At 44.7% G+C, this 25,506-nt stretch overlaps 2 protein-coding genes across 11 annotated transcripts in view; both read left to right on the forward strand.

Moving 5' to 3' along the window:
• tmcc1a (transmembrane and coiled-coil domain family 1a) overlaps nucleotides 1–4,498 on the forward strand; it is a 68,669-nt gene extending 64,171 nt beyond the window's left edge. For all 10 annotated transcript variants that reach the window (XM_079488887.1, XM_079488884.1, XM_079488888.1 and 7 more), the window contains 2 exons: nucleotides 1,055–1,190; nucleotides 2,031–4,498. In XM_079488887.1, the coding sequence (XP_079345013.1) occupies nucleotides 1,055–1,190; nucleotides 2,031–2,345 (451 nt within the window). In that variant the 3' untranslated portion in view covers nucleotides 2,346–4,498. The remainder of the gene's footprint in view (nucleotides 1–1,054; nucleotides 1,191–2,030) is intronic.
• A 4,125-nt stretch (nucleotides 4,499–8,623) lies between these two features.
• plxnd1 (plexin D1) overlaps nucleotides 8,624–25,506 on the forward strand; it is a 114,795-nt gene continuing 97,912 nt past the window's right edge. Inside the window, exons 1-4 of the mRNA XM_079488658.1 lie at nucleotides 8,624–10,037; nucleotides 12,531–12,707; nucleotides 17,607–17,738; nucleotides 19,215–19,315. Coding sequence (XP_079344784.1) covers nucleotides 8,781–10,037; nucleotides 12,531–12,707; nucleotides 17,607–17,738; nucleotides 19,215–19,315 — 1,667 coding nt within the window. The 5' untranslated portion in view covers nucleotides 8,624–8,780. The remainder of the gene's footprint in view (nucleotides 10,038–12,530; nucleotides 12,708–17,606; nucleotides 17,739–19,214; nucleotides 19,316–25,506) is intronic.

Here is a 25,506-nt window from a genome sequence, read left to right on the forward strand (position 1 = left end):
TTCTGCATGTCTGCTGGGGATTATCGTTCAAAAAGAGCGCTTCATAACCACTGTTAGTTTAAGCAAAGCACTTGCTGAAGGACTCAATAGACTTGGACATGAACGAATGCAGGCTGCTGGCTGTCTCAGCCATGTCATGATTGTAGTGTACTGTACAATAATGATCCCTGATACTTGTTGTCATTGTACACAAACATAAGGTCATGTTACTTTCTCTCTCTCTCTGTAAGAAAGCTGAGAGAGCAGAAGCAAACCTAATTTTTACGTATTTATACTGTGAATTTCATTTAGTTATTTTCGGCAAGCGACACATTTGTATATGAATTAGGCATGATTCGCTGAATCATGCTGAAACATTGGGCCGTCTGACCATTCATACACTATTATTACACATCTGTTCGTATGTTCTTGCCATATGTTCTTGCCATAACAAACAACGCTAAAGTTGTTTTGCTTCCCTCTTACCTGCTGATAGTCTGCTATTGGTTAGTTTCATCCCAGCTCTCACCTGTGATTGGTCCACTTGATCAGCAGATGAGTAAGCATGCTCTAATCTGCTCAGGGCGAGTCATCAGTCAACAGCTGCTCCCGAGTAATACCTGTTATGGTTCTTTGTTTAAGCTAATTATGTCTCTGTCTCTCACGTGGTGGGAGGTGTGTGTGGGTGGGTGTGTGTTACTAGTGAAGGCCAAAATGTCCCCACGACTTAAGTATAGTAGAATTTGAGAAATAGACATTTGTGGAGACCATTTTCCTGGTTTTTGATTGATTGATGACTTTATTTACAAATTTACAAAAAAGGCACGGTGGCAAGGATAACCCAAATACGTTTCCCTTAATCTCCTGTGTATTCAATTCATCGAGACCTGGTCCTCACAAGAGTTAATAGTTGGAGTTATGCCTGATTTATACATAGTTTAACACCAGTATCAGACTGTTTAGGCTTTAGGGTTAAAACACTGTAAAAATGGCATTAATAAAAGCACTGTATATTCACCTCAAACGTCGATGTCCTCACAAGTACAGCAATACAAACGTTTGTGTGTGTGTTCAGGTGTGAGCGTCTGGAGGAGCAGCTGAATGATCTGACAGAACTGCACCAGAATGAGATCCTGAACCTAAAGCAGGAGCTGGCCAGCATGGAGGAGAAGATCGCCTATCAGTCCTACGAAAGAGCCAGGGACATCCAGGTATGTCCGGAACCACTCATGTTCATGACATGCTCAAACTAGAGACACCAGGTTGAAAGTTTGTATGTTTTTATAAATATTTAACCAATGAAAAGCACTAACAAGAGCTTGTGACTAAATACGGCTGTAACTACATCCACTGGAACACGGGTTCTTTTTATCAATTCCTGTCGGTTTTCGGGTTTCCGCCCAGCAGCCACAAATTGAAAGCATTGTTTTAAGGAGGTAGGCACGTAACCTCTCTGGTAGTTCAAGGTATTAGCTCATGTGTGTTGACAGTGCAAATAATGCAAGGTGAGAACAAAAGATCAAGTCTGGCTTGTGTAACTGTTTATATGTCATCAACAGCATTTCCTCACTCAAATCACGAATCACTCCTGTTCTGTATGAGGGCCTACTTTACGTTTGCATTTGTCAAAAATGTCTGTTTTTGTAGTTTAAAGCTCAGCTCGCTGCTTAAGTGCATTTCTCTTTCCTGACAGCAGAGGGTGCTAGATGTCAATGTAATAATATTAAATCGACGACTCATTGAAGTCTGTAATATGATGACAATTATACCAGGGCTTCCCAACCTTTTCTGGATCAGGGCCCACTTGAAAATCTTGAAAGCATTCGCGGCCCACCCATCTGACCAGCCATTAAGTGGTCAGATGATATGGGCAGAGTGCATTTTCAGAGCATGTATATAAGTATATAATTTGTATTTATATTCCCACCAGTGGAGCATGGCCCACAGGTTTGGAATTGCTGCAATATACTGTATATTACTTATCATGTTGACAGTCTTTGTTTTTGTACAACTTTGCTCATGTCGCTTGTTTTCCGCGCACCCTTCTGCAGGAGGCATTGGAGGCGTGTCAGACCCGGATATCTAAGATGGAGCTGCAGCAGCAGCAGCAGCAGGTGGTCCAGTTAGAGGGGCTGGAGAACGCCACAGCCCGTACGCTCCTGGGGAAGCTCATCAACGTGCTGCTGGCCCTCATGGCCGTACTGCTCGTCTTCGTCTCCACCGTGGCCAACTGCGTGGTCCCCCTGATGAAGACACGCTCGCGCTCCTTCTCCACCCTACTCTTCATCCTCCTCCTGGCCTTCCTGTGGAGGAACTGGGAGGCGCTGTCGGGGTACACGCACCGCGCGCTGCAGCCGCCCAGATGAACCGGCCCACCGGGGCATACACTTGTTTCCACGGTGGCACCGGGAAGGGGTGCGCCTTTTTGTTCCAGTCGTATATCGTATGCGGTAACGCACGAGAGACGTGAGCGGCGACGGCATGGCTGTAGGACCACAGGGGGGGCCACGGAACATTCATCCAACCGTCTGAGCTGATCTGGGCTCAGTTTGGAATGAAGACGGCATGAGGGACAAAAAGACAACCGAGTGGACGTTGACCCTCATTTAGGAAAAGAAGACTGTTTACATTTTGGAGAGGAGCTATTAGTGTTCCTTCCTATCGCCACGCAGGATGCACTGCAGTGGCATACTGTTTTTATCTTTAAGGTTTAATCAATTATATTATTGTTAATAATATTTTATGCTCAGCATGATTTTATTCAGTACCATGTAGCTTCACGCTCCTCGTCCTCGGCACAAAGAGGAGTTTAGTCAGGAACAATTGATTGGTGATCCAGCTCATAGGCTCAATCCGTTCTGTATGCTAATGTGATTGGCTGCCTTCAGGAAGAGAACTTGGTGAAGGAGACGGTGAAGGAGACGTTTTCCCGTGAGTGGCTCTCCACCTCCTGCTGTTATGTCCGAACCTTTCCTCAGAACACTCTGCCAAGGACTGACTGTGACACCCAGTGTCATGATGAACTAGAGACTACTTGTGCTTCCTTACTGTTTCTAATAGAAATTATTATTTCCTCTTTTTTTTTTTTTTAAGTGAAACAACATAAATAAGATTGAGATAGTGGAGGAGTTAGTGAATCATACTGATGAAGAGAGCTGTTGCAGCTCTAGTCTTATGCTTAATTTGTATACCGCTTGTGGAAAATAGACTGCCTATTTTCGTTGAGACACCGTTGTATGGCGAGGTATAAAGCAGGCGTTGGCCACAACGCAGTGGACTGCACCCGTTCTCAAGCGAAGGATCCACCGTATTTTCAGCAGCATGCGTTCAGTTCTGCACGTGTCCGTTTGACAACAACACTGAAACTTTCTTTTTGGTCTTAATAGCGGCGGCAAAAGGCCACCACGCAGGTGAAATCAAGTTGCCAGGACCCAACGTGTTCAACCTCGTAAGACAGTTCACAGAACCCTCGGTGCTTATTGTCCAGCTCTATGTTCGGTTGGAGCAGGAATGTTTTGCAGCTTCATATCCACAATGACAGACGACTCTCCACTGCCATGCCTGTCAAAAACACGCACTGCCTGTAACATGATCTTCATTATTTAATCTCCCTGTGTATACGATACACAGTGGGGGAAAAAACTACTTTTAAATGGTTTGAGCAGACTGAATTAACACTGAGGATTTGACTGTGTGCAGTGTCTGTTAGCTTTCTTTCTTTCTTTCTTTCTTTCTTTCTTTCTTTCTTTTTCCGCCAGCGCCCATGCCCCGTGGAGTGCTCACCCAGTGCCAAACCTCATTCTAGCGCCACGAGGCTCCGGGCCGAGCGGACAGATCTCAGAAAGTTCAGATACGACATGAATGTGTCAGGAACACGCTTTGATTTCAGGAGGTGTAACCTTTTCTGGAGATTGGAGTAGTAGCGCGAGTGGACTTCTAATGATCTATGAAGGAGCTTGAGACTCAAAATTAAAAACAATATATATTCCTGGCGTGTGTACGCCTCGCTTCTCAAGCACACGCCTCCTTGACTCAGTGTCCAGCCCATCTATCTTATCTTTCACCCTCATCAGGTCATGGACATGAAAAAGTGAGCTGGAACATTTTGAAGTCCATTCTGCATGTCATCGCTGAGGAGCTTATTTCAAGATAACAAGAGTATGGAAATTTGATATGTACAGTTGCACTTTAGCACACCAATAAATATTACCAGTTTAGGTCTGGATGAAGGTTGAGAAACCCTAGATAGCGACCATTGCTTTTTAAACAGTTGTCCTCTCTGGGAGAACACGGGTTGATTCAGGTCAGGATTAAGCCTGATTTATAATTCATCGTCCCTTGCATAAAATAGCCTATCCACAGGCTCACAATGCATCACAACATGACCCCTTGTGAGCTTGTAGAGCGGCTATTTTCAGGCACTGAAATTATAAATTAAGCATTATTGTCAACTCTTCCTCAGTGATGGACCATGAAATCAGTCAAAAGGTATAAAAGAGTGGCATATGGATTCTCTTGAGTCGTGCGATCAACACTGCAGCGGGTGAACTGACACTGAGCTGACCTTTGAGCCAGGTTGGCCTTGCAGTGGCTCCTGTTCATACAGCAGTAGGGTTGCGTGATAAACCACTCCAGTGCCTTCTGATGTCCTTTTCTAAGTGTGGGATAAAATAAAGTGCATTCCTGACTAACGTATTAGTCACATTTGATTATTTATTTTGTGCAAAATTGCTTGAATGTGTGAATTGTGTGTGTGTGTGTCAAGTCACCTTTTTTATGTAGAACTTTTTTAAACAGGAGTTGACCCAAAGTCCAAATGAGGATGACCAACATAATCTTAATAAATCAAAAGCACAACTGAAGTTTAAAACAAATCACAACAAAGAAAATGCTTTAAAAATGTTTTATTAAATACATGTAATGGACTTAACAAAACAAACCATAGTTTATGCAAAGGGAGGGGGTGCCCTCGCAAGTCGCAACCATGGTCTGTCTCCTATAGGTTTCCCTCCACATTAACACATAAAATAAATTGTTTAAATGAATGAAACACCCTATATTTATATATATTTTTGAGTGGTGTAAACCACTCCTACAACTGGCTTTGTTAGTTTACGTATCTGTCTGTCCGTACGTCTGTCTGTTCGTACCAAAAAATGAGCATGGTTGCTATGGTCACCCAGTTCACACAGGTGTGATTTCATTACGTCAGACATTACGTCAGACCACAGTTGATCAGTCTATATAAGACCTTACACCACTCAGTTCACACAGGTGTGATTTTTTTTATATATATAGTTTTTTATTGGGGACAGCCAAGCAGTACATCTGACAAGAAAATCTTTGCACATAGTCACCCATTTTTTTTCTTTTTTAAAATCATCACAAATATCAACAAACACACCCCCCCCCCCCAACGAAACAAGGACAAACGGGATAAAAGCAAATAAAAGTAAATGGTAAATGGTGCATTTATATAGCGCCTTTATCCAAGGCGCTTTACATAGATTGTGCATCAATTCACCCATTCACACACACACATTCATACACCGTTGGCGGCAGAAACCATGCAAGGCACTAGCCAGCACATCGGGAGCAATTTGGGGTTCAGTGTCTTGCTCAAGGACACTTCGACACTAACTCTGGGGGAGCCCGGGTTCGAACTGGCAACCTTGGCAACCGGTTACCATCCAGCCACTCTACCCCTGAGCCACCACCGCAGTAAAAACACAGGTCACATCATGGGTCACAGTCAGAGTATTGTACACTTGTGAGAGAGGCACTGTCTGTTAATTCTGAAATCCACAGTCCGCTATATTTGGGTCACACCGAGCAGTCTAATCCAAGGAGGTACGAATATTTAAGTATTCTATAAAGGGTCTCCATGCCTTAGTGAAGCCTTCGACAGTTCCTCTGAGAGAGAATTTTATTTTGTCTAAGCTTAAGAAGTAGCCTACATCACAATGATCACATAATTTAGCCAGATTGATTGAGAGGGTATCTATTATACAAACAAATTTACTTTTTTATCGAGGAAAAACATTTTTAACACAAATTTCTTTATGGGGATCCCGGCACGAAATATTAACAGTCATGGGTCCAGTGCACAGTACACTACACACCCCTCGGCACACTCCACTCGAGACCACTAGATGGCGCCATTTCGCCGTTTATTGTCATGGGTGCATTCCGTCGCCATAATTTGTACCATGAGTGAATATGGTCGGACTGACTCGGACAGCTCCTTGGCTTATAGCAGAGGCAGAGCCCTTAAGTAGGTGTTCCTCTCTTATCAGAGAGGAAACAGGTTGCGGTGACACAGCCCCTCTAACCACGTTCTCCGTGTCTTACAGCCAAAACACCACACTATATATTTTCTTTATAAATATAAGATGTATCCATGTTTATTATTTTGTCCCACCATTGCGCTCGCTCTCTCTCTCGCTCTCTCTCTCTCTCTCTCTCTCTCTCTCTCTCAACCTCACTCACCCACAGGCTAGCCTGCCTATATTATTGGGTGCTTATTTAGGCTACCAGTCTTTTTCAAAAAGTGCCGGTGTCTGCTGCCTGTGACAATGTCACAATGACATCCATAGCCTATACTAAATAAATAATACAAAGTAGGCACATTTAATGTCACTATTTCACTTTAAATTGTAGCCTATTAGCCTACAAGGTATTAAGGTAATAATGCATGATTAGCGAAGTGACTATTCTAACATGTTTTATAGTAGGCTAGCCTATAGGACGCCAGGACTATAGCCTATAGCCTACTTTGAATTTAGGCCTAGGCTAATTAGCATAAAGGAGGTATAGGCCTACAATTAGGTACACCGAATTAACAGCCTAATTATTAGGCCTAATGTAGGCCTAATTATTATGTAATTAACATGTTTTCATATTAGAGTATGTCATTTGAAATAGGCTAGGGGGGGGGGGGGGGGGGCATAGGCCTATATTATTGTCTAATCAAAGTGACTTTGGGGGCCGTGACCTGTAACAGTTTGAAACCCCCTATAGCATAGCCATAATTACAGCTTGCTTCCGTTTGTTGTCACGTTTGATTGAGCGTAACCAAAGCGCAGCACTCAGTCACACCTCCACTAGTGATATCTGATGCTTGACAGTCGTGACTCGCGACCCATGCTGCTCCCTCAATCACATACATATAGATATAAGGTATCTCTCTCTCTCTGGGGGTTCAGGTTGACGGAGGGTCATTATGTTTCGCGTTATCGTAGCTATCGGAGCACTTTCCTGGCCCTCTACATGCTACCAGATTATGCGCATGGCCGCGTGCCAAGGCCCACATGCTGCGCACGTTATCAGTCCAAAATAACAGACAAGTGGTGACGGGAACGCGCCCCAGATATGCGAGAACAGAGTGCGCGTCCCCTGGGTAAATGGATTCAAAATGTTTACGAGCTAGAGCTAGTTCAAATATATCAAACAAGGCTATGGTTTTAGCCAGCCTGAATTTGGGCATTTTGGGGGCTATTTTCGGTGCAGACTAGCAAGCGCGTAAATGAAATAGCTTTAGCCTATAAATCAGGGTAGCATATAGCCTATATATCACTCTGAGTCTGACCGTTAATTTATTTAACATTTAACAGTCACAGTGCCATTGTGCCAAACACATATTGCTTAATATAGAGGTCATATGAGCCGCTGAGCGTGAGCACGACCCATCTGATGATGTAGGCTAGGCTGGTAGAAACAGAAAAACTGACCATATTCATGCATTTTTGAAAGGGGCGCATGTGTTGAGCTTGAATATTTATGAGGCCAAAAGCCTCCGAATAGACGTGCATGTCAGAAACCGGAAAGGTGTGCTGTTGTGTCCATCTGGCAGCACTTTCACGGTACTTACCGTGTGCCGTATGTATGTGCCCAGACGGAACCCTCCGAATCTGCAGAACTAATCTGGTAGCCCTGGGACCATGGAGCACAGGAGGTGGGAGAGTGACCTGTCATTAACCCCGAGATGAGCGGAACCATGCTGAGAGGTAGAGGCTATGGATTCATCAAGTGGATCATCTGGACTTGAAAGAAGGGCTGAAATGGACGGATGTTTACATTAACGTCACTATTGATTTTGTGTTTTGATCGTCACACGATTATTTCTGATCACAAAAATAAGTTACTTAGGCTATATACAGTGTTTTTTTTAATGTATTGTTGCCAATGAAGACATCCGTTACGCATCACTTATTCCTCACACAGTCAAATCCCCTGGTGTTGGATTTATCCCTTTGTAACTCTGAGAGTGCACAAATGGAACCATGCACATGCACGGACCCTTATTACGCGTCCAATTGGTTCAATCTGTGTGCATGCAATGTGCATGCACTTTCACTCGGAGTTAAATGAACACCCAGGATTGTACTGTGCAACTTGAGCGGATCAACTGATTTTTGGACAGCTGGGAATTCTGCGATTTTCTCCCCATATAGCTGCCTGAGAGTGCCTGTACAGATGTCTCTACAGATGTGTCTAATGTCTGTGTAGGGGTGTATAGCCTAATTGTGGGGTAGGGGGGCAGTGAGTGAGAGTGCTCCACTCCACAGTGGGCAGAGAGGGAGAGAGAGAGAGGCTCACACACAGCTCGCTCCCATGCGCGCTACGCGGCGAAGAGGAAGCACGACTCGCTTATCACGTCACTCTGTGCTGAGGCGTTGAGCAGGAAACAGCCTTTCCTCTCGGGTTGTCGCAGTTCGGGACAAACACACAATTTCGCCTTTACTCAATGCACCCCTCAACACGGAACACGCGGAAGGCGCAGCAGGCCAGACGAAGGAAAAATGCCACCTTCCTCGGTAGAGATTTGCGTTCTGCTCCTCGGCGTGCTGGTTTTGGAAACGCGCCACTGGAGTGCCCGGAGCCCGACGTGCCTCGCCGGCGCGCTGCAGATCCAACATTCGTTCGCGTGCCCAAATCGGACCAATAACTTCGTGGTGGACGAGGTCTCGCGCAAGGTGTACCTGGCCACCGTGAACTCCATCTACCAGCTGAACGGCACGCTGGGCGTCGAGGTGGAGAAGAGGACCGGGCCGGTGGAGGACAACCTGTTGTGCCACGCGCCGCAGCTGCCCCAGGCGCCGTGCGAGCATCCCATGTCGCTCACGGACAACTACAACAAGCTGCTGAAGCTGGACCGCGACCAGGGGGTGCTGGTGGTGTGCGGCTCCGTGTACCAGGGCTTCTGCGAGCTCAGGAAGATGGAGAACCTCTCGGAGATCGCGGTGGAGTTCCCGCCGCAGGGCGAGAAGACCGTGTTCCCCAGCATGCTCAACATAGCCGCCAACCACCCCAACGCGTCCACCGTGGGACTCATCTTCAAGAGTCACGGCGGCAGCACCCGGCTTCTTGTCGGGGCCACTTACACGGGCGCCGGGTCCCCGTTTTTCCCCAAGAACCACAGCAAGGAGGACCTGCGCTTCGAGAACACGCCGGAGATCGCCATTCGGTCCCTGAACGTCAAGGATCTACCGCGACTTTTCACGTACGACATCAACCCCTCGGAGGATAACGTGTTCAAGATCAAACAGGAGGTGAAAACGAAAAACAAGCTGAACTTTGTAGACGCTTTCATGCAAAAAACGTACTCCTATATTGCCATCAACAACGACGCAAAGATGGGCCACAAGGAGAGTCAGCCCAACAGCATCCTCGCTCGGATATGCCTGGACACGGAGGAGAACCCCCGCAAGTCCTCCTCCTCCTCGGGCCCGGAGATCCGAAAGCTCACGGAGTCCTACATCCAGATGCCCCTGCAGTGTGGATCTAACGGGAACATATACAACCGGTTGCTGTCCGTGTACCCCGCCGAGGTGCACGCGGGACCCGACGCGGACGCGACGGAGCCCTACCTGTTCGGAGTGTTCGGCAAGGCGGACAGAAAGTCCGCGCTGTGCGCCTTCAGGTTCGGGGACATCGAGGAGGAGGTCCGGCAGGGCCGGAGGAACTGCTCCAACTCCCCCAGCAGCGACGTGCAGGTGCTGGACAGCGTCATCCAGGGCTCCGGCGCAGCCTGCATCCTTCAGAAGGGAAATTTGGTGGTAAGTGCAGGGTTCGTTTTTTTCCCCGTTTTTTTATTTTTATAATTTTTATTACAGGCCTTTGTCGGCAAGCGACGCCGGGGAATATAAATTAGGCTTGGATCATCATGGAAGTTGATTCGAAACTTGTTAATGCCTGCCTATACTCCCCCCTCCCCTCCTCCCCATTTTATTAGGCTATTTTAGTCCTGCTGTGATTACCCCCCCCTCCCCAAAAAAAGAGAGATTTAAAAACTAACTAAGTATAGATGAATTTGAATAATAACCTATAGGCCTCGCAGATAGCCTATTGTGAAATAGCCATATCTGTCTGAGTCTGACTTTTAAGCTGTCAAGTCACTTCACTGCTGCTAAATCCGCCCGTTTCCGAATATTATATGCTCATAAGGAGTAGGCCTAATCCCCTTTAGCCTCGGAGCCCCGAGGCTCATCATTTAGCTTTAAAGAATATTCTCCCGTGTGTCACGCGGAGGGGTCACGATTATTTGGATGAAAGATGCTCCAAAGGGTTATGGCCTTATGGGAACAACAGCGCGAGGGAATTGTGACTCACTCCACATCCAGCACAGCCTTAGTTAATTCCCTCTAATTAGCCTCTACTGGTTATTATAAACCTAGCATAAAGTGCTTCATAACGATCATTTTAAAAAAAAAATCTGAATAGACCATAATATGCCCACTAATTTGGGATAAATAGTTACATGCATTTTTCTCTACCGGTTTATAGGCTATTAAGTCAAATTATATCAAGGCAATACTGTGTTATCTCCCAGGTGCGGTTAAACCATGCAATGAAATGGTTGCCATTCTGTAATAAAGTTCTCACTGCACGCAATAAATTGAGTTGGAAATCGACCCTTCCTTCCAAAGCTTCAAAAGAAAGTAAGAAACACCGTGAAATTCCAGCCGTGCATTGTGGTGAGTTTGAGTGACGGGCAGGAGGTTGTGACGCACTAACTGCTTGGCCTGGAGTTGGTGTCTGGAGGCCACTGTGCTGCCAGATCATAAAGATGCCATTTTTCTCCCCAGAGTGTGGCGGTGGCCACGCGGTGCCCTGGGCTACTCTCCTCCCCGTGACCAGTTATATCTGAAGAACACCCGCACAATGGGCCCACAGGCCTCCTCCTAGATAGACACCCCTCTTACAGTTTGAAGTGGGTGTATTTTCTTCTCCCCCGGCTGCTGCGCCGACCTGTATTGTCCCTCTCACAGAAGAAAGCTTTTCTTTGGTTTTTAATAGCTTTTAGTTTGCTGTGACTGCATGGGGAAACCCGATCGTTTTGTGCGCCTGTCGACTTTGAAGGCCTTGCGTTGAAGGCAAGCCAGACACAATTTATGATAAGAGAAGAAGCCCGCAAGCAGAGCTGGCCCATGGGAAAGAAGCCCTCTGCAAATATCTCCTCCTGTGTTTAATTCCGCTTTGCCTCTATATATTTTGAGAATCCCCCCTGGGTAATTGTGCTCATCCAGGCATTTGGAACAGAATGGAATGGATTTTTCGTGCATGTTATCATTTCTTATTGAGGATTAGACAAAAGCAGAAGAAAGTGGCCTTAATAGAGACATTCACAGGAGCCATTTGCTCTTTAATTCCCATTTCGCAAGCCCAAGCCTACAGATAGCCTAAACACTCTATAGGCTTAGCCACCATTTCATTGCTAAACTCCAATAGGTAATAGGCTACTATCAGCTGAGCGACCACCTAACCCCTGGTCCAGTGCTTATGAGTATTTCTTTGAGGGGCACCAGCCCCTCCTATACACAGGTTTAATGTTTGTCTTTAGTTCAATGTTTGTTTTGTAAACGCCATTGACAATGAAGGGAAAATTTACTTAATGTGCCTCATTACATCCCCATCAACATTTATTGTTAATGGCGTTTAATGTACATGTGTTTGCACCGTTTGTTTTAAAACAGCATTACATCACCTAATCAACATGAGTTAGACTTTAATATATTAGCGCCCCTCACTTCACACAGGTGTGATGTTTTGTTAGTGAGAGACTAGCTATAAGCACTGGATCAGGGCTAAGCGACCACCCAACCACATTTGGTTTATGTCTTTAATTTTAGTAGTAGCCTAGTTCTTCTACTTAAAACATTTTAGTAGTAGCCTAATTTATGTAAATATACTCAGTACTTATATTTCTACTTATTATATTGTATTTAATTGCCATGTGCGTTTTCTGATGTTGTGTAGGCCTAATATTGTGTGTTATTATTACAGTTTACTGCTGCACAACCAATTGCCCCTCTGGAGACAAATAAAGTTTTACTTGACTTGACTTGAATTGATTTCAACTTTTCAATGAGGTGTGGTAATAGCAATTTGCCGTGGCTGTCATTGTGCTTGTCCCGTGACATGGACTTTATGGTCTTTAAATAATATATAATTTCACAGCACAAATATGCAAATCATCACTCCCACATGCTTTCTGCTCATTTCTTCCAGTTTATTAAAGTTTGTATGTACTTTTTCTGTATGTCCTATAGTTGCAACCAGAGCAGCTTGACTGTGGAGCTGCCCACCTCCAACACCCGCTGGCCCTACGGAGGCCCCTAAGGGCCATGCCTCTCTTCGAGTACCCCGGCCTCAATTCTGTTGCTGTGGACGCTGTACACAACCACACCGTGGTGTTTCTAGGCACCAGTAACGGACGACTCCGTAAGGTGAGACCACATATACACAGGTGCACATGCGCATGCATGCACGTATGCACAGGCACGGGCGCACACATTAGCCACAGTCACTCACTAATAGCCACTATCGAGCACAGACTGGTCAAACAATACATGGCTTTATTTCAAAACACTTGCACCTCAGGTCCAAATATAGTTGCAGAACTAATGGTCACCAATGAATGGTTGTATTATTTGAAGTGATACAAAACCCTTAAGTGAGACAAGGATATTACACATGGCAACGTCATGGTCGCTCTGATGTGGCTGGTAGGTTTTTACAACAAAATAAACCTAGCCACTTGATGAAAAACTTCAGGCATCGACGTGAACAAGCTGGAATGCCTTCTTTCATCCTGTCAGGCTGCCTACCCCCCCCCCCCCCCCCCCCCACCCCCCCTTTTGCTCTTTTGATCTGTGACCCATCCTGGACCTTTATACAAGCTGACTAAGTAGCCCTAATCATGTGCACATACATGTTCATCAGACCTGCTTATTGTCTCGGAGATGAACAGAGTGCCGTTTAACGAGATGGCTTGACGATGTGTGAGTCAGCCTCACCGTGTGTTGGTGGTTCCTGGCTCTGACCTCAGCCTCAGAACATCTGCGCCGGCTCCAGCCCTTTGAAAACTTTCCTGTCCAATTAATGACATTCCTTTGCCACATGAACCATAGCGTCTCTATTCTTATCTGGGGGTGAACATTTTTGGCAAAGAGATTTGGTGCAGAGAGGGAAAAATGACTGGGGGCCTAGTGTAGACCTCTGGGGGACTCTGGTCCATGAAGTATATACCATGCAGTGGTTCTCAAACATTTTCAAGGACCCCCAAATGTACACGTATTAGGCCACAGACCCCCATCTGAAAATACTTGGACCATGCAGGGTCATTCTTCTATAGGCTACTGAAATGAAACTGTTCCTCATTTTGCTGGGGACCCCCAGGAACCCCCTCAAGGTCCCCTGGGGGTCCCCAGACCCCACTTTGAGGAGCACTGGTATATAGGGTCTAATTGGTTAATGCTGTCTCAGTCACATTCCCGGTATGACCCCCTCACTGAGCTCCCTTAGTGCCAGAAGCTGTTTCCTCTCAGCTGTCTGGGGAAACAACATAAACTGCCTCTAAAAAAGCTCCCCGGCCCTCATTCTCTGCATTACACTGGTACCTTTTTTATGACATGAAAACCGTTGTGCTGCAGGGTGTTTTGTTTTCGAGACTCCTCTCCTCCGCCACAGGAGTGGCGACTGTTTTAGTCTGGTAATTGGTTGTCCATGGTTTGTGCCGGATGTGCAATATTGGTTTGGATGGTGTAAGTGAGGGTGTGTGTGTGTGTGTGTGTGTGTGTGTGTGTGTGTGTGTGTGTGTGTGTGTGTGTGTGTGTGTGTGTGTGTGTGTGTGTGTGTGTGTGTGTGTGTGTGTGTGTGTGTGTGTGTGTGTGTGTGTGTGTGTGTGTGTGTGTGTGTGTGCGTGCGCACTCGCTCACGTGCAAAGCTCCCCATTTGGTCTGTTGCCTGTTTCACAGAGTTTTGTGTGGGTTTTTTTGTAGGTGTTTGACTGCACTTTCACGCCAGTGAGAGTGGTTTCATGTTAACACATGTTTACCCATAAGAATGTGCACCCCATGATTGTGTGCGTGCGTGCGTGCGTGCGTGCGTGCGTGCGTGCGTGCGTGCGTGCGTGCGTGCGTGCGCCTATGTGTGCATGTGTGGTCTCGGCCTGTGTGTCAACCTTGTGTCAGTGTGTACTGTATGTACAGTTGTACACAGTATGTTATAAGTATGTATATGAGACACATAGTATTTTTGCTGCCTGAGGCAATATGTACACTTGTACAGTATATGCACTACATCTATGTGTGTGAGTGTGTGCGTGTGCACGCGTACAGTGAAAGTCATAATTAATTAAACTCTATGCATGTAAAAAAATTATACATTTACTAAGTAACTGGGTAAATGTCATGCCTTGTTGTCCAAAGGCGAGTGCTCTACCGACTGAGCTACCCGGATACCTGGTGTCAGACACCAACTGGCTGACCTTTTCTTTTGATTGAATACTTTATTGACATTGTCAATATAATGATTTGAAGCAGACAGCACACAGAATTGGACACTAGATGTGACTGTGCGCATTTTGATCTCTGATGTGATTGTGTACTTGGCTGTGTGTGTCTGTCTATGTGTGTGTCCGTGCAAGTGCGATTGTGCGTGCATATACACACGCGTGTGCGCACGCTCATGTGCATGTGCGTGTGTGTGTGTGTGCCCGAGGGGTTAGTGTGCTGCTGTTCCAGTGGTAATGGTGCTGTTAGTGTGTGTGTAATGTGATTGTGGCTGTGAGTTGGGCTCAGGCTGATCACAGGGGAACGGCGCATATTATCGCAGATGCAGTTAGATCCCTTCCACTGTCACTGGGAGAGAGCCTCAATGAAGTCATTACTAATTACATGCGTTTTCTTAACAAAGTCGCTCCCTCCTTGTCACAGCTGATTTCCATTTGTCATATCTCATGGGGGTCCGTCTTTATCTCTCGCAGCCTCTTCTACTCCCCCCTCCCCCCTCATCTCTGCTGACCCCACCTCCCCCACCTCCCCATTCATCGCTCACTGTCTATCCCCCATCTCTTCTACACTATATGAATTACACTGTAAAATCCAAATGGACCCTTACGGGTCCACTTATACACTCTCAGACTTAAAATAGCACTCAGGGTTTTACTGTGAATAAAGGGGCTTTTGATTTATCCAGACTATCCACTGCTCTCTCTCTCTCTCTCTCTCTCTCTCTCTCTCTCTCTCTGTCTACCCCCATACACATACATACGCACGCATGCACGCGCAGACGCACACACGCACACACATAGCAGCTGAGTGCTCCCGTATTGAATGGACTCTTTCATGTTCAGGCAGACAGATAGAGCATAAGGGAGTCAGGGTGACAGTGACCTGCCACTGTGTGCAGCAGGTGCTTTTTGTAGTGTGACCTGGCTGTCCCGCACAGCGCCTTTCCTCCCTCTGCTCTCTGTCCAGGTGTGTGAGGAGAGGATCGCTGCTCTGTTTACTTGCCCCTCTCTCTGTCTCTGTCTCAGCGCATTTGTGAGTTTATTTACCAGCTTTATGTGCCTGGGTGTGTGCTGAAGATGTATTGTCTATAGTTGTGTGTGTTTGGGGGGCATGCGTACATGTATAGTACAAACTACAATCTTGCACGTTATCTCGGAACATTAACACGTTCATACACTTAAATTGTGTGTGTGTGTGTGTTTGTGTGTGTGTGTGTGTGTGTGTGTGTGTGTGTGGGGGGGGGGTGTGACTGTGTGTGCGTGCGTGCGTGCGTGCGTGCGTGCGTGCGTGCGTGCGTGCGTGCGTGCGTGCGTGCGTGCGTGCGTGCGTTCGTGTGTGCGTGTGTGTGTACTTGTATTAATATACTTGTCAGGGACAATTTGTCATTGTGAGGTACATTTTCCTTTCCTGGTCCTCACAAGAGAAATTATTGTTTTAAGATAAAAAATAAAAATAATGTTAAAGTTATTCAGGCTGAAATTTGTGGTAGGATTAAGCATTTAGACTAGAGGTTAGGTTAGGTAGACTTTCATGATAATTGACGTCCTAAAATATTGTGTGTGTGTGTGTGTGTGTGTGTGTGTGTGTGTGTGTGTGTGTGTGTGTGTGTGTGTGTGTGTGTGTGTGTGTGTGTGTGTGTGTGTGTGTGTGTGTGTGTGTGTGTGTGTGTGTGTGTGTGTGTGTGTGTGTGTGTGTGTGTGTGTGTGTGATATGGTAGTAAGGTAGTGATATGTGGATGCTATTGTCCTTCGTCATAAGTTCATTCAGAGGTTTACTAGGCTTCTGTCCAGTTAAACAGAACATCTCAGTGGGTGGTGTGTGTGTGTGCTCACGTGCATGTGTGAGTGTGTGCCGTGTTCATGTATGGACAGTACTGTATGTGTGCATGAGTGTTTTGATGTGCGTGGTCACTGGTCAGTGGATGAAATCATGTCTCCGGTCAATGCTTCAGTTCCTCAGGATGGCATTGGCAAGAAGAAGCACAGAGATACAGAGTGTCTGTGTGACAGGAAGTCTCAGTTAGCAGCGTTTGTTTTTCTATGGAACGCTGTGTGCACGTGTGTGTGTGTGTGTGTGTGTGTGTGTGTGTGTGTGTGTGTGTGTGTGTGTGTGTGTGTGCGCGTGTGCGTGCGTGCACTGGGTTTGTGATAGTATGTCACCCGCTCCATTATCTCCTACTGTATGTGTGTATGCCTGTGTGAATAAATTGCTTCTTGGTAGAATGAGATTAGGCATGCTCCTTCATTGAACAAAAAAAAAACTTCCTAAACACAATTGTTTGATAGTATTGGTTTGAGAAGAATGACACGAATGCCTGGAACTCTCGTGATGAACAAAGAAGAAAGTCTTCATTAAAACGGTGAAAATAAACACATCAAACCAATAAGTCATGGGATTTGGGGGATTTGAGCAGTCTTTTATGTTTTCCTTAACAAAGGAAAGTAATACTTTGTAACAACACAACATTTCCTTTTCATATAATCTTTCACTGGTAAATATTTCACAATAACCGCTCCACAGTCGTAAGTGCCATAATGACTTAGGCACCGGAAATGTACTTGAAATGCATTTATACACACAATACCTAACATTTCTCACAGTTGTGAGAAACGGGTTCCAAAATAAACCTACTACAAGGTCCCTGTAGCATTTGTCTTGGAGCAGTACTGTGCTTTTGTTTTAAAAAAAAATCCGGGAAAATCACAGAACATAGACAGATTCTGTGATGACAACAAGAGGTGTGGCCAAAAAGACTACTAAAACAAACGTCACACATTATGACTTTACTCACAAAATAAAGTGTTGGTCTGACCCGCTGTGTTCTTCCCACAGCTCACCCTGTGGAGGAACCTGACCGTGGCCGGCCAGTGGACCCTGAAGCTTCCCGCCGGTGAGCCCGTCCACCACATCATGACCATCGACCCCAACGACAAGAACTTCCTCTACCTCATGACCTCTCACCATGTAAGCTGTAACCTTATAATCCATTGTCTGAATTTGCTTTTGGCAGTTTTATGGTCGCTCTTCTCATAATGACGCTCTTCTCATAATAAGTATAAAGCAGTATGCCATAAAGCCATTAAGACCAAAAGAATGATGTATAATTGTATTAAAGTAATTAAATTTACTGTCCATGTTATAACCTCAATGTAATTTTGGAACATTGTTATTTCTTGTCATATAATATTATGTACTGTAGGTATATATTTATTTAGTAAATTAAATCTTTAGTCGGTACTTCAATAATTGTACGTATATGACAAGCCAGAGAAAAGAGTATACTCTGTCGTGTGCCTGTGTCCTACACCAAAAATAGCAGACCTGAGCTTGTTGATTGGCTATTTTCGGCCCACGACAGGTGCGACGCGGCATGAATTAAGCGTAAGGCTCCATACAGTGGCCTGGCTATAACCCTGGTCACTGGTTCTGACAGTCAGCAGTACGTGTGTGTTCACTCACTCTACAACATGTGCCAAGCAGTCGGATCAGCGCCAAGCAGGCCAGAGATGCAGTCGCAACGGGTCTCAATTTGCATCAGTAGAACTCACCTCGGCTCAGTTCAGCTGAGCAATCACATATTTTGTGAACATAACAACTGTGCGGGGAGCTGCACCTTTCCCATGCCGAGTCTGAACCATTACCTCTGTGTAGCACTGATGTTTATGGGAGGATGTGGACGTACCTTGCCTGTACAATATAGGCTACTGCACACATAATTGCTCGTTGACTGTGGGAGAGTAATCCAATCTTCATTTCTCATAAACGCTTGTACTGTCTCCTTCTTATGTAGACCATTAATCAAATGCTGTTTTGTGATAGATTAATATACTTATATAACATATTATATAAAAACACAATAACATAACAACATACTTCAAAAGCATGATTTAAAGAGGAATGAAATCCTAGGCAGATTTTGTAGTTATTTGTTTTCCTGTGCAGGTTAAAAATACAGAAGGGCAAAAACATACCACACTGTGATGTAAGCAACGCAGCTGCAGCTCATAAAATGAACAATGGGTGTGTTAGATTTAGGTGCGCCATGGTGAATGCATTGACTGTCAACAGTATTGTCAGTGTGGTTGGGCATTGGCACACAAATCTCAACACGCCCATTATTAATTGTATTAAAGCTTCATCTATGTTGCATACGTCACAGAAGAGAAAAAAACCATGGCAGGTTGACCTTATAGTAATAAGGTCAACCTGCCATGTTTCTAGCCTTCTGTAATTTATTTTGTACAGGAAAACTAACTTCAAAGTTTGATTAGGTTTTTATACCACTTTAATGTATGATTGGAAATGTCAAGAAAAATATGTGTGTGTGTGTGTGTGTGTGTGTGTGTGTGTGTGTGTGTGTGTGTGTGTGTGTGTGTGCGTGTGCGTGTGCGTGTGCGTGTGCGTGTGCGTGTGCGTGTGTGTGTTGTGCATGTACTGTAGATGCTGAAAGTTAAAGTGTCAGACTGCAGTCAGTATAAGAGCTGCAGTGACTGCGTGGGTGCTGTTGATGTCTACTGCGGCTGGTGTACATTGGAGAACAGGTGAGATCACACACGCACACACATGGACATGCATGCATGCACTCACGCACGTACACACGCACGCACACACGCACATACACACACACACACACAGAGGTGCTCTCTCCATGCTGACTCCCTCCCAGCACATGCCAACTGAACTTACGAACCCACCTGACGCACCTCAAGACCTCAGCAAAACCCTCAACAACAACTACCCAGCGGTGTAAGAAGTACTCTGATTCTTTACTTAGGCTACGTAAAACTAGCAACACCATAATATCAAAACAGATAAAAGGCCTTTACTTCTATAAAAGTACAAAAGTATAAAAATGGTGCATTTATATAGCGCCTTTATCCAAGGCACTTTACAGAGATTGTGCATTACATTCACCCATTCACACACACATACATACACCGATGGCAGCGGAAACCATGCAAGGCACCAACTAGCACATCGGGAGCAATTAGGGGTTCAGTGTCTTGCTCAAGGACACTTCGACAGTAACTCTGCGGGAGCCCGGGTTCGAACTGGCAACCTTACGGTTACCATCCAGGCACTCTACCCCTGAGCCACCGCAAATAGTGCTTGAGTGCTTAATGTATGTTTTGTAATAATAATATATATTTGAAAAGCAACTACTGTAGTAACTACAGCTGTTAAAAAATTGTACTGGAGTAAGAAGTCCAATAGTTGCCTCTGAGAGCTAGTGATGAAGGTTAAAGTACTTCAAAATGCAGTGCACTTTTAAAGTAAATGTACTTACTTTCCGCCTCTGCTCAACACCTCAACAAATCCACCCCCAGTAACAACAACCACCACCATACAATAAACTTAATAAAGAAGTCTGGAAGAGTGGTGTTTACAAAGATATGAAAAACCTTTTTTTCATATCTTTGTATATGTACAAAAGAGACTCTATAGCATTGTATAACTCTTATCACTGCATGTGCAAATGTTTTTATTTAATAATGCCAAATAAGCTTTTAACCACATAAACCCTATTTGTATTCAGACATTTCCTTGGAGGATAGTCCCTTGAGTTGCAGCAACTCGTTAGTCGATGAACAAGCACACAAGTCTCTTGTTCTCATTGTCTCTCTAGTTCTCCAGTCTTGCCAAACATTTTAGAATCGTCTGTACAGTGTACGCACATTCTTGCACCAATAATTCGAAGAAAAGAATTGCATTCATTGGCCGTACTGTAGATGAATGGGGGATCTGTTCATTGACTCAGGTCGTAATGTTAGTTCTGAAGATATACAAACGATATAAAGCACCAGTTAATTCAAGTTTATTAATCATAACTTTTCATAATCAATCCAGTGCTTGTTTCCCCTGGCTCTACTTTGTTCCAGCGTGAGCCTTGCCAGTAGCTGTTCTGTAGATGTACCGATTAGCTGCGTTATTTATTACCGTTTAGTCAGGGGAATAACATCACCGTTTGGAACGGTCCCATATGGGATGTTGATGTTAGCAGTGCTGGAAAGTAACTAAGTACGTTGGACATGTTGATACTTTATACATCTACTCCACTACATATCAGAGGCAAATGTTGTTTTACTCCATTACAATTATTTGACATCTTACGTTTCTAGTTACTTACAGTAGCCCATAATCCACTCAAGCACTGCAGCAATTCAAAAATAGCTGATGCATATTCTGTAGTTTCAATTCTTTTTTTTCCTTCTTTTTTTTCTTTTTTTTTTTCACTTTTTACTTGTTTCAGAATATATACATAATTGTAGTAATGCTACTTTAACATGAAAACATCAGAGTAGCCTACTTCTTCCACCACTGTTTATTACCGTTTAGACGGGAGGATACCGTCATAGTTTGGAATGGTCCCACAGGGATGTGGATGTTAGTGTGTGCTTCAAGGAGTGTCAGTGTGAGAGCGCTCATGGAACAGTGACTTGGCCTGAAGAGCCACAATGAGAGGGTGAGAGAGTGAGAGAGTGAGAGTACACCACCATGATTAATGTTGATCTGTCAGCCCTGGCTCTGTGCTCACTTCACTGGCTATCTGCCTTGTTTTGCTACTCAGAACAGAACAATGTGTGTGTGTGTGTGTGTGTGTGTGTGTGTGTGTGTGTGTGTGTGTGTGTGTGTGTGTGTGTGTGTGTGTGTGTGTGTGTGTGTGTGTGTGTGTGTGTGTGTGTGTGTGTGTGTGTGTGTGTGTGTGAGCGCGTGGTGAATGCGCTTGTGTACTTGACTTATTATACTTAGTCAAATATCCCCATAAGTATAGTCGAATTTGAGAAATGGACAATTTTGTGGACAATTTTCCTGGCTGGATTAGGCAAAAATGACAAACAGTTGTAAAATGGCATTTATAAAATGGCCATCCTAAAAGGTTTATGTCCTCACAAGTGTAATAATACAAAAGTGTGGTGTGTGTGTGTGTGTGTGTGTGTGTGTGTGTGTGTGTGTGTGTGTGTGTGTGTTCATGTGTTGCTTGGTGATACAAGCAGATCATAGCAGATATGAACTAATGTGGGTTGTGTTACAGCTCTGTAGCTCTGTAATGGCCAGAGGCCAGCCAGGTCTCTCCCGTACGGCTGGGAGAGACTACACTGTGAAAGCCTGAGTGTTGGTGTAACCCTGAGAGTGCACACTGTCGTCTGCTAATATGCTGGTTGTTTTCCATCTCGCTGGTTTGTTGTGTTTTTTCAGGGGTTTTTTCTTCTTTTTTTTACGGGGTGACTGAAGGTCAAGCCATCTGGAACGGTGTCTGTCTGCATGTCTGTCTGTCTGTCTGTCTGTCTGTCTGTTTGTTTGTACGAGTGTCCGTCCCCTCAAAAGTAAACCACTCGTAGCTCATGCTGCTATGTGCGGTACGTGACAAATCAGAAAAACCCCGGCCATATGAAAGCCTGAAATGCCTGGTGAAGTGAAAAAATCACACCCGTGTGAACTGAGTGGTGTAAGGTCTTATATAGACTGATCAGCTGTGGTCTGACGTAATGTCTGACGTAATGAAATCACACCCGTGTGAACTGGGTGACCATAGCAACCATGCTCATTTTTTGGTACGAACAGACACGTAAACTAACAAAGCTGAAATCACACCCGTGTGAACTGGGTGACCATAGCAACCATGCTCATTTGTTTTGGTACGGACAGACACGTAAACTAACAAAGCCAGTCGTAGGAGTGGTTTACACCACTCAAAAATGGTGTGAAAGTTGGGTAGTAGTAGTTGAAACCTTTTTTGCCATACACAAATGCCTCAAGATGAAGCCAAACAAAGACATCGTCCAAATATGGGCTTTGAGAGTGGCAGGGGATAGCTTTAGTTTCACTGCCATTTTCCATGTCCTCTTCACTTTCCTTTCACTTCTTGCTGCCCTGACGAGGGATTTACCAATAGGGTAAGTAGTAGATGAACATTTGGCAAAATAGCTTGTAAACCAGCTATTGTCGCCATGATACAATTCGATGCATTTTGGGGCATTACCCATACGTATCCTGATATAAAATATTTTGAGCACAGTACAGCCATACTTAAGAAGTAGTTAGTAGCTATTGATGAAGTATTTATAAAGATAGCTATTTCCGTTTGTCCAAATGAGGCATAGAACGAAACCATTCTAAGGCATGCACTGTGCACACAAGCAGTTGTCAGTATTGCAGCTTTGGCAGTGAATCTTCACAAATTACACACATACTGTAGTAACTATCAATAGCTGACGATTTTCCACGCTGTTTTTCGACTTGTGTTTGTACCACATAACTCCAGTCTATATTTCTTCCTTCTACCCCTATATGCATGCATGCATCCTTCTCTCAGCCTCTCCAGTGGTTTAAAAATATATAGTTTTTACCTAAAGGACAACTTTGTTTTTATTTTTTTCAACCAAGGTTCATGTTTTAGGTTGTTATTAGAGAAAATAAATGATTGAGTGTTAATTCTTTTTCATTTGCGGCTTACTTTTGTTTTCGCGAAATCGCCGTAAAACTTTGTAAAAACACACATATTTAGCCACTTGAAAAGGATCATGCAGATCCCCCCCATTTTAGTAAAATGGTCTATCTCAAGAGTGTGGCTTAGGCAAAAAAAAACAGGACTCAAGTCAGTAAATAAATTGGCCTAAGTCAGTTTTATTCCTGACTATTCTATTAATTCTCTTATGTTTCATAACTAACAGACAGTGTTATTTTAAGTTAAATAGTCATACATTATTATAAACGTTTTTGGTGAAATGATTAACATATAGTTTTGATTAGGATCAGTTTTTCTTTTCCTGAAAAACGTAAAAGTTTAAGAAGGTGACTACTGTAGTAAGTAAGTAAGTAAGTAAGTAAAGTTTATTTATAGAGCACCTTTCACAGACAATTACAGTCACTGTACAACAATACAATTAAAACAAGTCAATAGTCAATAAAACAAGTCAAGAACTAAATCACTAATAAAGTAAGACAAAATAGAAAAAGTAGAGTAAAAATAAAGCAATCAACATTTAACCAGGCCGGCTATGGAAAGGCCTGTTTAAAAAGGTGAGTTTTCAACAGTCCTTTGAAAATGTCCTCAGAATCCACAGTTCTTGTGGAGTGGGAGCTCATTCCATAGCCTAGGGGCAAAACCTGCAAAGGCTCGATCGCCTTTGGTTATTCATTTTGTCTGAGGAACAACCAGCAAAGCCATGTGATGTGGATCTCAGTGACCTTCTGGGCACATACGGTTGGAGCAGGTCAGAGAGATAAGGAGGTGCCTGGCCATGGAGGGCTCGGTGTGTAATGACTAGAATCTTAAAATGTATTCTGTAATTAACTGGGAGCCAGTGTAGGGAGTCAAGGACGGGTGTTATATGACAGGATCTCCTGGACCTGGTCAGCAACCTAGCAGCTGTATTCTGAACCAGTTGCAGGCGATCTAATGCGGTTTTAGTAAAACTAAGGGTTTCAAATAATTGTAGTAGAGTAAAAAGTACAGTATTTGCCTTTTGATATGTAATGGAGTCTAGAAGTATTAATGGACATACTAAAAAAGTAGAAAAATCTAATAAAACGTACAGTATTTGAGTAAGTGTACTTAGTTACTTTCCACCGAGTCTCTGTCTATGTCTCTGGCTGTCTTTTGTGTCCTCCTCGTCCCCCTAGCTGTCTGTCCTCCCTCTGCTCTCTCCTTCTGCCCTTATCCTCCTCATCTACAAAAGAGAGTTGATTGTAATGATGGCAGTGGGAGTGCTGGAGAGACCGCACACTGGCTCTTTTGACAAGGAAATGTCAAAAGTGTGTAACGATGAGTGTGTGCGTGGGTATCTGTGTGTGAGTGTGTGTGTGTGTGTGATTGTGGGTATGTGTGTGTCTCTGTCAGTGTGTGAGCGCACGCATGTGGGTGTAGGTGGGTGTGCGTGTTTGAGTGCACGAGCGTGGGGTTGGTTGTGTGTGTGTGTGCATGTGTGTGTGTGTGTCTGTGGGTTTATGCTGTGTGTTTGTGTGCACACATGTACACATATGTCTTTGTCTGCCTGACAGCTTGTGTGAGTGCCTCTCACATATATACTGTACATGTGTATATGAATGCATGCATGCGTGTGTGTGTGTGTGTGTGTGTGTGTGTGTGTGTGTGTGTGTGTGTGTGTGTGTGTGTGTGTGTGTGTGTGTGTGTGTGTGTGTGTGTGTGTGTGTGTGTGTGTGTGTGTGTGTGTGTGTGTGTGTGTGTGCGTGCGTGCGTGCGTGCGTGCGTGCGTGCGTGCGTGCGTGCGTGCGTGCGTGCGTGCGTGCGTGTATGACTGTGTGTGGGTATTGGTGTGCAGCGTGTGCACGCGTATTTGTGCATGTGTGTGTGTGTGGTTGTGCGTGTATGCGTGCGTGCGTTTTGCTTTCTGGATCCATGGAGCTGATGTCATGAATGTGTATGTCTGGAGCCCAGCAGTCATGCTGACTGCTGGCTGGTGGTGTGGTGGTCCCATGGGTCACTGGGGGTGTGAAGGGGATGGCATGCACCCTCAGGCCGAGAAGGCTTCTATCTGGGGCATAGATCTGGGGTTGACGTGTGGGTGTGGATGCTTCTTTATGTTTGATAGAAGGACATGCACTCTGCAAAGAGGAATACATTGACATCGTATCATGTGGTAATCCACCGCTGTCTGCGTGGGTGTCCCTTAGATTTTGTGCATGCGTCTGACGTCTCTATGCGCGTCAGTGCGTAAAGCCAATATGAATGCATGTCTGTGCTGGAGCCTGCATTCTTGTCTGAGCAGTG

Source organism: Electrona antarctica, assembly GCF_951216825.1.
Source record: "Electrona antarctica genome assembly, chromosome: 2".
Taxonomy (NCBI): Eukaryota; Metazoa; Chordata; class Actinopteri; order Myctophiformes; family Myctophidae; genus Electrona; species Electrona antarctica.